At 41.3% G+C, this 14,676-nt stretch overlaps 7 protein-coding genes across 7 annotated transcripts; 6 read left to right on the top strand and 1 right to left on the bottom strand.

The window, feature by feature from the left end:
- The first annotated feature begins 384 nt into the window (after positions 1–384).
- On the top strand, positions 385–1,080 carry Tsp_09826 (hypothetical protein). Its single transcript, XM_003370564.1, has 4 exons — positions 385–486; positions 538–634; positions 714–837; positions 897–1,080. The coding sequence occupies exons 1-4, from the start codon at positions 385–387 to the stop codon at positions 1,078–1,080; spliced, it is 507 nt and encodes a 168-aa protein (XP_003370612.1).
- A 115-nt stretch (positions 1,081–1,195) lies between these two features.
- Tsp_09825 (vacuolar protein sorting-associated protein 35) lies at positions 1,196–4,840 on the top strand. The gene is made up of 9 exons (XM_003370563.1): positions 1,196–1,348; positions 2,575–2,658; positions 2,717–2,826; positions 2,891–3,136; positions 3,246–3,609; positions 3,846–4,046; positions 4,112–4,348; positions 4,415–4,495; positions 4,658–4,840. Exons 1-9 carry the CDS (start codon positions 1,196–1,198, stop codon positions 4,838–4,840), a joined length of 1,659 nt encoding a protein of 552 aa, XP_003370611.1.
- A 1,715-nt stretch (positions 4,841–6,555) lies between these two features.
- Positions 6,556–7,476, top strand: Tsp_09824 (conserved hypothetical protein). The gene has a single exon (XM_003370562.1). It carries the CDS (start codon positions 6,556–6,558, stop codon positions 7,474–7,476), a length of 921 nt encoding a protein of 306 aa, XP_003370610.1.
- Positions 7,477–8,060: 584 nt separating this feature from the next.
- Positions 8,061–9,395, bottom strand: Tsp_09823 (putative integrase core domain protein). The gene is made up of 3 exons (XM_003370561.1): positions 9,377–9,395; positions 8,421–9,312; positions 8,061–8,361 (listed from the first exon to the last, which is right to left on the bottom strand). Exons 1-3 carry the CDS (start codon positions 9,393–9,395, stop codon positions 8,061–8,063), a joined length of 1,212 nt encoding a protein of 403 aa, XP_003370609.1.
- Positions 9,396–9,743: 348 nt separating this feature from the next.
- Tsp_09822 (hypothetical protein) lies at positions 9,744–10,322 on the top strand. The gene has a single exon (XM_003370560.1). It carries the CDS (start codon positions 9,744–9,746, stop codon positions 10,320–10,322), a length of 579 nt encoding a protein of 192 aa, XP_003370608.1.
- Positions 10,323–11,044: 722 nt separating this feature from the next.
- On the top strand, positions 11,045–12,588 carry Tsp_09821 (conserved hypothetical protein). The gene is made up of 7 exons (XM_003370559.1): positions 11,045–11,116; positions 11,185–11,207; positions 11,295–11,389; positions 11,428–11,602; positions 11,735–11,930; positions 11,955–12,070; positions 12,168–12,588. Exons 1-7 carry the CDS (start codon positions 11,045–11,047, stop codon positions 12,586–12,588), a joined length of 1,098 nt encoding a protein of 365 aa, XP_003370607.1.
- A 1,288-nt stretch (positions 12,589–13,876) lies between these two features.
- Tsp_09820 (conserved hypothetical protein) lies at positions 13,877–14,290 on the top strand. Its single transcript, XM_003370558.1, has one exon. The coding sequence runs from the start codon at positions 13,877–13,879 to the stop codon at positions 14,288–14,290; it is 414 nt and encodes a 137-aa protein (XP_003370606.1).
- Positions 14,291–14,676: the final 386 nt, after the last annotated feature.

Below are 14,676 nucleotides of genomic sequence, written 5' to 3'. Positions count from 1 at the left end.
TTATCATTGAAAAGGTTACTTTTGTGTAGTATGCGTACTGTAGGCTTTGTAGCATATTGATCTGTGTCATTTGGATCTGTAGGAAAAAGTAGTTTTGTTTGGAATACGAATTTTTTCCAAATAAATAATTGTAAGTAAATTTGAAATTTACGTCAATGAATGTTTTGAAAACTGGTAAAAAATGCATTATTGTTATATTATCGATTAAAAGTGATTAAGACGAATTTGTTTTAAGCAAAATCGTGTTTTATTTAATTTGTAGAAAAAATTTAGTTATGTTGTTTGTGTCCTCGAAATTTTTGAATTTACATCAGTTGGTTTAGTTTAATTAATTTATTTTTGTTAGTGATTTGTGCAATTTAGCTTTCTTACCGTTCTTGAAACATGGTTCGAGAGGAAATATCAGATGACACAATGCAAAATAAAATATTAGATGATTCGGTACGACGGGTAAAAATAGAATCTAATGAGATGAAAAAATGCCTGGTGAGTAGATCCTTTCTGTTTTAGCCATTAAAAAGTAGCTATTAATTACAGGATAAATGCGAAATCATTGATGCTTTAAAGCATGCTTCAGTAATGCTTGAAGAGTTGAAAACTTCTGCTCTCACACCACAGTACTACTATAAATTATGTACGTATATATATATAATTCATTGAAATAGTTTGAATTGTTTTCAACGTTCTTTTCCCTTTATTAATAAATATTTCAGATATCGATATCACAAAAGAACTGCAACTGTTGGATTTGACATTAACTGAGGAACTGCAGAAGAAAAATAAGATAAATGATTTATACGAAGTTGTTCAATACGCGAATAGTATCATTCCAAGATTGTACGTAATTTTAGGTAGATGAATTATTTTTCACTCTTATTTTGTTCTTATTTTTCAAGATATTTACTGATTACTGTTGGTATAATTTATATTAAACTCGGTGAAGCTAGTGCGAAAGAAATGTTAAAAGATATGGTTGAAATGTGTCGCGGGGTTCAGCATCCTTTGCGGGGTCTGTTTTTGCGTAGTTATTTGCTTCAATGTACTAAAAATTTACTTCCCAATTCGACTGTCACAAAGTAAGATTTTGGAATTAAAAAAAAGTTTATTGTTTATAAAAATTTTGAATTTTAGCGAAAAAGAGGACAATGGGACGTTGCAAGATTCGGTTGAATTTATTTTGTCAAATTTTGCTGAAATGAACAAGCTCTGGGTTCGCATGCAGCATCAAGGCCAGAGCCGTGATCGAGAACAGCGTGAGAAGGAGCGTCGTGAAATTCAAGTTTTGGTAGGAACCAATTTGGTTCGATTGGCTCAGTTGGAAACCATTGACGTTGACATGTATAAAAAAGTATTTTTACTTTTTTCGAAACTTATTATTCTTTTAAACATTTTAAGTACATTGCTTAATTTTTTATAAGTGTTTTTCAAATATTTAGTTTGAAAAAGTAGCTATTTTTTTTTGAAGAAACGAAACATCTTGTGATGAAAAGCAATAGTTATGAATTTGGTCTGATTTGACTAAATTTTTATGCATTATCGATTTTTTTTCTATTTAAATCAAGGAAAAATGCGTAAGCAGTCGACCATGGGTTAACGTTTAAAGTGATAAAAAGTGCATTTGGTTGCAAAGCGAATTAGTTCATTTCATTGTAGTTGTTCTTTGAGAATAGTTCTCGAATAAATTCCGATTAATGACAGTTTCAGTTTGGAAACTTTTCAATTGAAAGTATTTAGTTTCCGGAAGGTTTCGATTTTTGTTTGTTGTCTGTACGGCTAGTGTTACAAGTGGCGTATTGTTCAGTGGAAGTTAATGGCAATAATGCTAATGCTAATTGTCTAACGTCGCGACCTGCTAAACGCACAGACTGCTGTCATTTGTGAGGTTCAGTTGAGCTCTGAGTTTTGGTTGCTTGGTTTTGTTGGTCATTTATTTATAGTTTGAGTGATTTTATTTCAAAATTTATATTTCATAAATCCTAGTGATTGATATCTGAAGCGAAATGCAGGCGCAGTCAAACTGACCAGTAGCAAGCAGTGTTGTTTGGTCGTAAAGCGAAACAGCACGCACAAATGGAGCAACTACCTACGACTGGTTGAATTGTTCATCCTGAACATATAAATTATCAGGCGAATAGTATATTTAGTCTGATTCACTTGCAATCCGCTGGCGTGGATGGGGAACTGAATTGTTGAAATAGTTGATCATCGGGATTTGTTGCTTTTTTTTATCTTTTCAAATTAGCACAATTGTGATTTTTAATTTTAAAATATGCTGAAATTGAAAGAAAATAAATATATTTATATTGACGATTGAAATGTTGAAATTTACAACCATTCAACAATTGAACATTATCAACGAAGTATATACGGCGGCAGTAACACGGGCGTTTGATACTTTGTTTTGAAATTTTAAAACAGTGTAACAAAAAATGAGGATGTTTATATTTCATAATTTATTGTTGATAATACTTTCTTTTTTCAATGTTTCAATTTTTTTCGCATTGCATATTATTTATAGTATTTGAATGTATGGAATATTGGTAAAAGGAGTGATGATAAATTTTAATTTTTTAGTATATTCTGCCGAAAATTTTGGAACAAGTGGTTTGCTGTAGAGATGCGATTGCTCAAGAATATTTAATGGAATGCTTGATCGATGTAAGCCAGTGTTTGTCAGATTGCAACAAAAATAATAAGTTTGTGAATAAAATTCAAGGTATTTCCTGATGAATTTCACGTTCGTTGTTTGAATATATTTCTGAAAACATGTGCTGATATTCATCAGATGGTCAATATTCGAAATGTTTTAGTCACTCTAATAGAAAGGTTTGTGGATTTGAATTTGATCGGTTGGCTGGCTGTTTGTTTTTGATTTGATGTTTTGTTTCAGATTAAGTTCGCTTGGCGTTACAGAAGAAGGTAGAATTATTCAAGAAGATGCAAATTTATTTGACGTCCTTTCCGATGAAATTGCCAGTATTGTACAGTCGCGCGTTGACATGCCAACTGAAAGTGTGGTCGCTTTGCAAGTATCGATGATGGATTTCGCGTTGAAATGTTATCAGAAGCGTTGCGATTATGCGGATAAAGTTTTGCAAGTTACTTGTTCACTTTTACAATGCAAATCTCAGCAAAAGTGAGTATTTTACTTACTTGTATAGCAGTGTAAAAAAACAAACAATTGTTTTTGTTGTTGTTGTTGTTGTTCTAACTTGTTTTTTTTTCTTTCTGTCCAAATTTTGCAGATTTGCATACAATTCTCCTGTCGGGAAAGAGTTGGTTAAGCTTTTGCGACTTCCGGTTGATTTTTACAGCAACGCCATGCGGTTGTTGCTGTTGAAAAATTATCCACTGGTGTTGTCGTTGTTGGATCATCGTGGCAGGATCAGGTGCTCTTGTCAGATCGTTTACAGCATGCTTGAACAGCGTACATTTGTGAAAACGGCCGAACAGGCGGAAATGTTGTTAAACTTACTTCAAACGCTGCTCAAAGACGAACCTGACCAACCGAAGAATTATGAAATTACGGAAGAATTTGTTGAAGAACAAATTTTGATCTCTCGACTGATTCATCTATTTTCCGCTGACTCGCTCGACGTACAGTATGATGTAAGCTAAGATGGTGGTGAATTGATTTTTCAATTTTTCTTTATTTTTGGTCCATTTTTTTTAAAAAAATAGATTCTGATGGGTTTCAAGAGCTATTTCACTGCAGGTGGTGCGCATCGATACAGATACACGTTGGTTCCAGTCGTTTTTAGCGCTTTTGATTTGGTCCGCAAGTACAGCGACGTTCGGGATCAGGTGATGAATTTTTTTATGGATTTTTGAGCAGATTATTTCAGTGGAATAATATAATGCAGGACGATGAGTGGGAAAATAAGGTGGAAAAGTTGATCAAATTAATTCATCAATTGTTGTCTTTGTTGATGAGTCAGACCCGAGCGGCTCATTTGCCTATACGCCTGTATCTGCAAGGAGCATTGTTGATCAATTCTGTACCGATGGAAAAGAGTTCATTGCAAGCATATGAATTTATTGCTCAGGTTTTTTTTTTTTTTTTTTGGAACCAATTTCGGTTGTTTGTTTGGTTATGCTGTTTATTTTTGAGGCGTTTGCAATTTATGAAGAAGAGATCAGCGTGAGCAAAGAAAAATTGGCTGCTATTATTTTGATTGCCGGAACGTTGCAAAGGATGACTTGCTTTGGTGAAGATGATCACGAACGTTTGCGGGATCAGTGTCGTTTGGCGGCCAGCAAATTGATCAGCAAATCGTCTCAATGTCGGGCGGTGGCTACTTGTGCTCATTTGTTTTGGTCGAGTAGAATTGCGGATCGTGACCAACCAGTAAATAAGAGAAAGATGTTTTATTTATTTAATTTATCCAGTGTGTTGTTTTGTTTTTTAATTCAGATGCACGACGGTGAGCAAGTTGTGAATTGTTTGAAAAAATGTTTGCAAATTGCTAGTCAGTGTATGGATCCCTGTGCCCAGGTGCAGTTGTTTACGGAAATTTTGGATCATTACGTGTATTTTGCTGAAGATGGCTGCAAAGAGGTCTGTGTATCTGTCTGTCTGTCTGTCTGTCTGTCTGTGCACCATTTTGTAGTTTCAGGAAAATTTGAATTTCACATTTGCCAATTTTCTGATTTGCAGATAGTTACACGTCAACTGAACGAACTGATTGCGAAAATACGTGAAACGTTGTTGCAGTTGGAACCGTCCAGCGATTCGGAACAAATACAGAAACATTTCAATAATTCAATAGAACATTTGCGTGAAAAAGCGGTTGCAGCTAAAGTTTCTGGATCGATCGCATTTGCTGAATTGGTTTTATAATGAATATTATGTTTTCTATTCAAATTTTTCTCTGCTAATTTCCAATTATTACGAATTATCTTTATTCTCTCTTCTTTGTTATTTTTTTCAATTATTATTATTATTATTTTACTTTATTAGGATAATTTAATGGTAATTTTTGGTTGTTTCTTTTTTGCTGCAGAAATTTCATTAATTCAATTGTACAAGAAAAATGTTATTGTTTCACTAATTTGAATGTTTTTCTATTATTTTATATCCCAATGATCAAAAAATTGTAATATTACTTATATATTTCTTTAAGTTAAATTGATTTCAAATATTTTCCAAAATGATAAAATGAACATCATAGACGGCCTTGCATTGAAGTTGAAATACACCAAAAAGTATAGATAAATTTTTGTTTTTCTTTTTTGATGATATCTCAAGTTTATTTTCTCGAAATAATCATTTTTGTGACTGTAGAACAAACACAGTCATACTACTGATTGGTTATTGTTGAAGCGTTCGAATTTTCTGTCAATCATTCATTTTTCAAAAAACACTTGTTTATAAATGTTTCTAATATACTCTTCATATTTACTCTTTTTTTTTGTCTTATTTACATCGTATATAAAGTAAATCATGTTCCAAAAAGCCATACGCACGCAACCACCGACCGACCCTCTTTGTTGAAAAAAATGAAAAACTAATTTGCGGTTTATTCAGTTTAATTCATTGTTTTATAGAATACAGAAAAGACACTTTTACTAATCGAAGATTAAGCAGTTTATAAAATTGTAAAAGTTGTCGGCTTCTGAAAAACAAGAAAATTTACCACTCCTAGTTTTAGTTGAACAACTGCGGCTTTGGGCAAATTGACAGTTGCTCATTTTCACTTTGTATTCAAATCACCATTAGCTTGACAATTGCGCGTGATAACTGAACGCAACCTGAAACGTGAAAACCAATGTAAGTGCCGCGTCCGCCGAGCCATCAACATCTGGCCATTTTCCACTCTTTAGACCAGGGATAGCCAAACTTTTTTTATCATCGACCCCCTATGGTACTCCTTGATGCCTCATCGACCCCCAAGCTCATAAAACAAGTATTATTAATAATAAATTTCTTTATTATAATGTATCACCCTTTTATTTATTTTTAATTAATCAAAAATTTTAATCCGTCATAATTTTTAATCAAATTTATTCTTTACCCTTTTCACAATTACTGATTCTCCATCAGATTTATTTTACTTTTACGTTTAATTATCTTTTTGTCAATTTGTATATGTGTTCCTATAATGGCAGTATTCATGTAAATTCAAAGTAGTGGATAATTTTTTATTTATCTCCTTGGCATCGTTAATGTGAAGGATGTGTTTGTTGAGCAGCAGCAAGGGCATTGATATTTGGCTGGAAATTAGTGAGTTTCAGGCGCACGTCTCCACGCATTTCCAGGTTCAGTCTGTTCCTTTGCTTTGATAAAATCGCCTTTACCAATTCATCTGATGTGACGAAAGACGCGAAAAGATCTGACAAAGGCCTATGCAACACGTTTGTCAAACTCTTAGAACAAAGCCGCATTTTGTCTAACTGGCGTCTAAACGACCAGTAAGAAAAGATGGTGAAAATTTAGCCTGAAGTCGAAAATACTCTTAGCATCGCGCAAAATTAATTTCTGGTAGTGTCTGTTGATAGTTCAGAAAAGTATAAATTATTGTTACAAAATAGTTCTCGACGAAATAAATTACTCAGATGGGATTTCAAAGTTCATATTCGATCCAGGAGTTCATCGACCCCCATTGGACCCCTAAGTCTTTATCGACCCCCATTCGACCCCTAAGCCTTTATCGACCCCTTAGAGAGTCCCATCGACCCCAAGGGGTCGATATCGACCACTTTGGCTACCCCTGCTTTAGACGGCTAAGGGCCGCGATGTATGGCCACCGTGCGAAGCGCTTCCCCAGACTTCCTGAACACCGGCATGATCTGGTAATACCAGATCAGTTTAAAACGACGAAGTCTGGAGAAGACTTTTTATTGTGCCCAAGTAACTGCAGGCATATACTGGTATTTGCGACGGGTACCAACATTAGACTGCTGGCAGCCTGTCGAACCTGGGGCATGGATGGTACATTCAAGATTGTACATCAGTGGTATCAACAGATATTTACCATCCATGCCTTTGTGGCGGGCAAGCTGGTGCCAGCAGTCTATTGTTTATGTACGGGTAAAGACATTGGAACGTACGGGTATATTTTTCAAGCTTTAATAGACAAAGCGGCAGTTCTGGAGGTCGACCTTAATCCAGATACCATTATCTGTGATTTTGAAACAGCCCTGATACCTGCAATTCGGGGTTACTTCCCGAATACGCGGGTACAGGGCTGCTGCTTCCACTTCTGCCAGGCGGTACATAGGAAAGTGGGTGAGCTGGGACTGAAAACAAGATATAGAACTGAGGAACCGACAAAGAGAAAGATAAGAATGCTCCTGGCCACCGCTTTCCTCCCTGTACCGCATGTTAATACGGGTGTTAGCCTGCTTGAAGCAGGCACTACGGGTAACTTATCAGTTTTATTTCAATATTTTCGGCAGGAGTGGATGACCGATGAAAGACTGCCGCTTTGGAATGTATATAATGTAAATGTTGAAAAATCTTTAGTTCGAACTTGAGAATTCTTTGGTAGTGGACTGTATGTGTTAAATATAAAATATCAATGACAGTGGGTTTGACTAAGAATCGGTTTATTCAGAACAAACAGTGAGTAACAATAATGATATAGCGAGAGAAAAGAAACGGTTCAGGCGGTATTCGATACGGCGTGTTCCGTGTTAATTTTCCCTCCTCCCTCCGCACTTGTATTTATATATTTTTCTTGGCGTCACTCCGCATCCGGCGTCCTCGATAAAAAAATGAAAAGCAATTATAAATCGGCGTGGGCACGCCATCCCTTAGACTGTGCAGCTTAGCCGGAATCTGAACAGGTGCGCTGTCAGCCTCATTTCAATTTGACGCTTTTTCAGCAACTGACCACAAAAGTTGTGACAAATATATTACAGGACGCTGACTTTTTGATGATTTAATTGCCATTCCATTGTTTAACATCAAGAAAAACAAAGGATGCAACTGGCGTCGCGCAATTGTTGTTTTCGTACCAGGAGCAATGCTATGTTGCCACGGGAATTTTTACATAGTGATGAGCAGATATTGAGAAAAGATTTCTCAACACCTCCCACCCCAAAAGGTAAGCCGTGTCTTATGCATCACCGGATGGTTCCACCAGGCGGAGTGATCTTGCAGATCGGGTTACTGATCCATGTATGGTTTTTACCGTCGCTGATCTGACTACACCGTCTTCACTCGGGTGGATCTCAATGATTCTTCCGATCGGCCATTTGATCCATGTAGTGCTGGGTTCGTGCACTAGTACAATGTCACCCACTTTGGGCTCTTGACCGGTTTTGCGCCATCTTCCACAAGTGGCTAGGGTGGTGATGTACTCTTGTTTCCATCTTTTCCACAACTGGGCAGTTAGACGTTGCTGATACCGCCATCTCCTTATTAAGTGATTCACTCCACTTGGGGTGTCATCACGCCGGAAGACTCCGGTACTTACACTCGGTAGTCGTGAAAGCCACGGCCGATTAAGAAATGGGCCGGAGTTAATGCTGCTTCACCGGCTATGTCATCACCCATAAACACCAGCGGCCGATCGTTGATGCGTGCTTCGATTTCGCACAGGACAGTGTGGAGCTCATCATACTTGAGGAGGGCTCCTCGAACTGTCTTTCGCAACGCATTTTTGATAGAACGGATGAGCCTTTCCCAGTAACCGCCGCACCAAGGGGCTCTGGGTGTGATGAATTTCCACCGGATCCGTTCCTCATTGATCTTGCGCTGCAGTTTTTCCCAGTTATTGTCTCTGAGCAGACACTGGATGAATGCGTCTGCCAGTTTGAACGACCGGAAATTATCGGATTGTATCACTCGGGGTCGGCCTCTGCGGGAGATAAATCTCCGGAGACCTTGTAAGAAGCTATCCGTTGTCTGCTCTCTGAGGAGCTCTAGATGTACCGCTCTGGTTGTCATGCATGTGAATATGCAGACATAGGCCTTGTTCACTCGGACATTGCGCCCCTGTACATCTGGGCGGATAAACAGTGGACCTGCAAAGTCCACGCCGGTATGGATGAATGGTTGTGTTTCAGTCACTCGGTCGGCCGGTAAGTCACCCATTCGGAGTCGGTAGGGTTGCGCATCGACTCTGCGACATACCGGACATGAGCGGATTATCTTCTTTACAGCATTTCTGGCTCTGATGATCCAAAATTTTGTTCTGATGGCTACCAGGGTTTGGGTGACACCGGCATGTATCTGCCTGACGTGGTGATCTTTGATTAGCAGCTCTGTCACCGGGTGATTGTGAGGGAGGATGATTGGATGTTTGGACTCTGGAGGCAGAGTGGATCGCCTCAGACGTCCGCCGACTCTTAGCAAACCATCTTGATCTAAAAATGGTTCAAATTCCCTCACCCGATTAGCCGAGTCGGGCTTGATGCCGAACTCCTTCACCTGGACCTCTCTGAGCCATAGTGTTTCAGCGTCGGATAATTCCTTCACTGAAAGATTAACATTGTTTGTTCTCTCGCTCACTGAATTTTGGCAGTTTCGCGCGAAGCGCAAGCAGTAAGCGGTTACTCAGATTAGTGTCTCATAACGACTATACCGGGTTGGGTTGATTACCTGCTCAACCCCGCAGCCATCTATTTGGCTAGCTAAGACCTTAACAGTTTTTTGCTCAACTGTTAGGTGCTCGTTGTCGTCTATTCTCGCCACTGGCTCCGTTGGCCAGTTTTCTCTGCCTTGCATCAGCCATGGTGGGCCGTGCCACCATAGGGCTGTGTTTATTAGAGTGCCTAGCGAACAACCTCGACTGGGAATGTCCGCTGGATTTTCCTTAGTCGGACAGTATCTCCAGCACTGGGGAGATACTGACTCCTGTATTTCTTGCACTCGGTTAGCAACAAACGGCTTCCAGCGTGCAGGTGCTCCCTTAATCCACGCGAGGGCTACTCTACTGTCACTCCAGCAGATGACCTCCTGGATTGACAGTGTTAGTTCTCTCTCGAGATATTTCTTTAATCTAGCGCACAGTAATGCTGCCATCAGCTCCAGCCTAGGGAGACTGATTTGTTTTATCGGTGCCACTCGGGATTTTGCCATCACGAGGCTCACCAACTTATGGTGGTTTGTCGATTCCACCATGATGTATGCGCAAGCTGCATACGCTACTTGTGATGCATCACCGAAAATGTGGAGTTCTACTCTGCGCACCTGTTGCACCGGGTATGGGATCCATGCTCTGGGAATCCTTATTTTGGGCAGCATCTCGAGTTGTTCCATCCAGTCGCGCCAACGTCGTTCCACCCCTGGTGATAATGGTGTGTCCCAGTCTATCCCTGCTGTCCACAGAGATTGGAGCAACACCTTTATCTGGCCGGTAAACGGCGCCATATAACCAAGCGGGTCGTATATTCGAGCTGCGAGGCTCAACATTTGCCTTTTAGTATGATGGGATCGGGAAGTTGAGTTGGCAGGTGGTTGGAAGGTGAGGATGTCCTCATCCTTCCCCCAGTAGATCCCAAGTGTTTTTCCGAGTTCCCTTTCACCGTGTTCTGACACTTCTTCTCTTGGAAGTGTATCCAGTAAGGCTGCTTGATTGCAGGTCCATTTCTTGAGGTGGAAGCCACCTTTCCTGAGGAACACCGGTACTCTGTGGATCAAATCTCTCACCTCAGCCTCACCATCGCAGCTCACGACTAGGTCGTCCACGTACATGTTTGACAGTGCCAGTTTGACCGTTTGGTTATTTTCACCAGGGTTGAGCTCCGCATGAGCTTTGAGGACGTTGAGCGCAAGGTAAGGGGAACATGCTAACCCGAAGCACACGCGGGTAAGTCGATACCGTCGCGGTGGTGTATCCGTCTTACAATCACGCCAGAGAAAGCGGCACGCATCTCTGTCATCTATTCGCAGCCTGACTTGCAAATACATTTTCTCTATATCCGCTTGGACCGCGATCCTGTACTGCCTGAAGCGCAGCAGGATCCCTACCAGGTCTGCCTGGAGGTTTGGACCAGTCTCGAGATTGTCATTTAGGGAGACACCGGCATATTTAGCTGAGCCGTCGAAAACTACCCGACATTTTAACTGACCATCCGTATTTTTGTACACGGCATGATGTGGGAGATACCAAGTTTTACCTGGTTGCCCCCTTTGGGTAGTCACCTCCTCCGCCCATCCTTGTCGGAGGTACTCATTGATCACCGCACTGTACTCGCGTTGCTTAACCGGATCCTTCATCAAGCTTCGTTCTACAGATCGCAATCTGCGTTCAGCTAGTGTATAATTGTCTGGAAGTTGGACTACACCGGGTTTCCACAGCAACCCCACGGAATAACGTGACCCATTATATGTTAACGTATTAAAGAATTGACGGCTTACCGCGTCTTTGGTCGTCTTGTCTTCTTGGTGCTGGATGCCGATGGAGTCGAGTTCCCAGAACTTTCTCAGTGTCTGTTCCATGTTGTCTTCTATTTGAGCACAATGATACCGGTATTGAGACGTTGACGGTGGATTCACCGGACCAAAGACAACCCATCCCAGAGTTGTTTCAATAGCAACCGGGTCTGTTGGATTTCCTCGTAGGAGTTTCTCACCGAGAAATCGTCCATACGAATCCACACCGATTAACACGTGGATAGGCAGTTTCTCATCTTCCTCCTCTGGGAGCTGCAGGTGTTGTAGATGCTTCCACTTGTCACACCGGACTGGGACGGAAGGGATATCATCGCAGATTCGTGGAAGTGTTAGTGCTTCAATGGACTTATCACCCACACCGGATTGATTTGTATCTACGGGGCTTAGAAGGAACCGGACTCTTCTGGCCACCGTTGGGGCGCATTGGATTCCACCGATTCCTTTCACCGTGACGGTCTCCGATGTTCCCACCAAATTCAAGGCTCTTGCTACTTCTTCTGTCACTAGGGTTGTTTCAGCACCGCTGTCGAACAAGCAGTTGACCGTTAGCCGTTGTCCGTTTGCACCAGTAGCAATGGCTTTCACTGTTTGAAACCGGATTCTCGTTGAGCCGCGTATATTGGTGAGTAATACACGGGTGAATGTTTCCTCACTGGGTTCAGACCGCGTTTTCTTCGCGGGAGGTGGAATTGAGGTGTCAGATGGTTTTGGCTGTGATGTTCGGCGGTTGGGAGCCGTTTCAGTGAGCAAATGGTGAGTTCTCCAGCCCCGTTGTCTCATCGCACATCGCTGTGATGTATGGCCTTGACTTAGGCAAATGAAGCACAGGCCGAGGCGCACCGCCGTTGCCTTTCGTTCTGACCACTGTTGGTTCAGGAACTGTGGACATACCGTTAAACGATGTTTACCTTGGCACACCGGACAGGTTGGATGGAGAGATGTATGAAAGGCTCCAATTGTTTGACGAAGGGGGCGAGATCGCTTCCGCTGACTCTCCTTCACCGTGTGTTTATGCGTGGGGGAGGGTATTCTCTCTCCCTGTGTGGACTGTACAAGGTCCACAGCGCACCGGGCTTGTTCTGCTAAGAAGTCCAGGAAGGTCTGAGAGGTCGGTTCTTCCGTCGATTTGCCACATTGATCCTTCCACCGGGATTGGATGTTCTTTGGCAATTGGGCCACCAGTTGCGGTAGTGCGGTCCGGAAACCGGATACCGTGGTATCGAGATCTCTTCCGATCGCTCTGAGTTCCAATAGGTGGCCGTTTAGCTTGTCATGCAGAGCTAGCAGACCTTCCCTTCCTTTGGCGACCTCCTTGGGGACGCTAAAGATCTTGAGGATATGCGCGTCCAACACGTCCGATACCCGATAGAATCGGTCGTGTAGTAGTTGCACCACAGCCGGGTAGTTTTCGGCTGCTGTTGTCACGCCACTAATTGCGTGTAATGCTGCACCAGCTAAGCAGGATCGAAGATGCACAAATTTTGTGACATCTTCGAGATCGTCTCTTCGATGCACTGCTGCGTTGAACTGATCCCAAAAGGCCTTGAATTGGAGGATGTCTCCGTCGAATGTTGGTAATTTTGGGATCGGCCTGGTCGAGTTGGTCTTGGGATCGTTGTTTTTGGTGGCTGGTGGTTGGGTAATTTCGGTCGACGATGGTGTTTCAGCGGTCGCCAGCAGTTCGTCGGCTTGACGTTGGGTGGTTCTGAGCTTGTCGATCAGTTCGTCGAATTCTATTATTGCTGGATTTCTTTCTTCCTCCGGCAAGCTATCTAAGTAACGTTGCCGTGATTCAAAAAATAGTTGTGTTGCACGTCCCAACGTTTTGGTTGCTTCGCGCATGGCTTCTACATCCGTGCGTCCAACGCAAAGTCTTTGCAGTCGATCTATCCAGTACTGCAGTGCCGATCCTTCGGCATCATATGCTCTGGTTCGGCTCCTTGGGCTGGCCATGTTTCCTGTCGGGTTATTTGTGAAGAGTGTTCGGTTGCTGGTAGTATCACGAGTTGGATCCATAGGTCGCTGGTTCGAATCCGGCTCGGAGGACCAGAAATTGTGTTGAAAAATCTTTAGTTCGAACTTGAGGATTCTTTGGTAGTGGACTGTATGTGTTAAATATAAAATATCAATGACAGTGGGTTTGACTAAGAATCGGTTTATTCAGAACAAACAGTGAGTAACAATAATGATATAGCGAGAGAAAAGAAACGGTTCAGGCGGTATTCGATACGGCGTGTTCCGTGTTAATTTTCCCTCCTCCCTCCGCACTTGTATTTATATATTTTTCTTGGCGTCACTCCGCATCCGGCGTCCTCGATAAAAAAATGAAAAGCAATTATAAATCGGCGTGGGCACGCCATCCCTTAGACTGTGCAGCTTAGCCGGAATCTGAACAGGTGCGCTGTCAGCCTCATTTCAATTTGACGCTTTTTCAGCAACTGACCACAAAAGTTGTGACAAATATATTACAGGACGCTGACTTTTTGATGATTTATTTGCCATTCCATTGTTTAACATCAAGAAAAACAAAGGATGCAACTGGCGTCGCGCAATTGTTGTTTTCGTACCAGGAGCAATGCTATGTTGCCACGGGAATTTTTACATAGTGATGAGCAGATATTGAGAAAAGATTTCTCAACAGTAAATATTAGAACAAATAACCATTTGGAAGGTTGGCATAATCGGCTCAACAGAAAAGCGGCTAAAAATCATAACGGGTTATATGAACTGCTCCAGCTTCTGATAGCGGAACAGGGTGTGATGGACACCCTGATTCAGCAAGTGCTATCAGGAAACGCTACCGTTGGTGACTTAAGACGGGTTAATAGAGTTTATGCTCAAAAGCAACGACGGGTTGCACAATATACGGGTGAATACACCAACGGTAGACGTACGCTGGAGCAGTTCCTAGCAGCTTTAATGTATTTAACGCCGGAGCCGATTTAGTGCCGCCTTCCATCCAAGTGGTGGCTTGTATTGTATTGTGCTGTATTGTATTGTATTGTATTATATTGTATTATATATTTCTTGTATTATATTGTATTGTATTGTATTATTTACTTTCTTGCTTTTTCATTGTTTCCATTTTGTTAATGCCGTTCACTGTTGTTTTTATCGTTGTTGTAGTTGTTGCTGCTGCTGGCTGTTCTTTACTGTTGTTGCTGCTGCTGTTGGGTAGTGAAAAATGAAAATCACTTCTTATTTTTTGTATTGTTTTTCTGAACTACTACAATCGCATTTTGATATAACGTCACTTTGGTACAATAAATTATAGAATAATGATAAAAATTATTTTCGGGAATGCTGATCATGAAAAAGTATAAACTTCACCA

Source organism: Trichinella spiralis (genome assembly GCF_000181795.1).
Source record: "Trichinella spiralis strain ISS 195 chromosome Unknown Scfld610, whole genome shotgun sequence".
NCBI lineage: Eukaryota > Metazoa > Nematoda > Enoplea > Trichinellida > Trichinellidae > Trichinella > Trichinella spiralis.
Note: the sequence above shows the minus strand (reverse complement) of the source record. Positions and strands in the feature narration are given on the sequence as shown.

Bases quoted from the DNA above. Each gene is read 5' to 3' on its own strand.
- Tsp_09826 (XM_003370564.1), top strand. From the start codon at position 385: ATGGTTCGAGAGGAAATATCAGATGACACAATGCAAAATAAAATATTA. The intron at 487-537 runs GTGAGTAGATCC...TATTAATTACAG, and splicing joins ATGAGATGAAAAAATGCCTG to GATAAATGCGAAATCATTGA. The intron at 838-896 runs GTACGTAATTTT...TTATTTTTCAAG, and splicing joins AATAGTATCATTCCAAGATT to ATATTTACTGATTACTGTTG.
- Tsp_09825 (XM_003370563.1), top strand. From the start codon at position 1,196: ATGAACAAGCTCTGGGTTCGCATGCAGCATCAAGGCCAGAGCCGTGAT. The intron at 2,659-2,716 runs GTAAGCCAGTGT...ATAAAATTCAAG, and splicing joins TAATGGAATGCTTGATCGAT to GTATTTCCTGATGAATTTCA. The intron at 2,827-2,890 runs GTTTGTGGATTT...GTTTTGTTTCAG, and splicing joins TTAGTCACTCTAATAGAAAG to ATTAAGTTCGCTTGGCGTTA.
- Tsp_09824 (XM_003370562.1), top strand. From the start codon at position 6,556: ATGGGATTTCAAAGTTCATATTCGATCCAGGAGTTCATCGACCCCCAT.
- Tsp_09823 (XM_003370561.1), bottom strand. The intron at 8,362-8,420 runs GTAAGTACCGGA...TCACTTAATAAG, and splicing joins GGCTTTCACGACTACCGAGT to GAGATGGCGGTATCAGCAAC.
- Tsp_09822 (XM_003370560.1), top strand. From the start codon at position 9,744: ATGTCCGCTGGATTTTCCTTAGTCGGACAGTATCTCCAGCACTGGGGA.
- Tsp_09821 (XM_003370559.1), top strand. From the start codon at position 11,045: ATGTGGGAGATACCAAGTTTTACCTGGTTGCCCCCTTTGGGTAGTCAC. The intron at 11,117-11,184 runs GTACTCATTGAT...TTCGTTCTACAG, and splicing joins TCCGCCCATCCTTGTCGGAG to ATCGCAATCTGCGTTCAGCT. The intron at 11,603-11,734 runs GTGTTGTAGATG...GGGGCTTAGAAG, and splicing joins TCCTCCTCTGGGAGCTGCAG to GAACCGGACTCTTCTGGCCA.
- Tsp_09820 (XM_003370558.1), top strand. From the start codon at position 13,877: ATGCAACTGGCGTCGCGCAATTGTTGTTTTCGTACCAGGAGCAATGCT.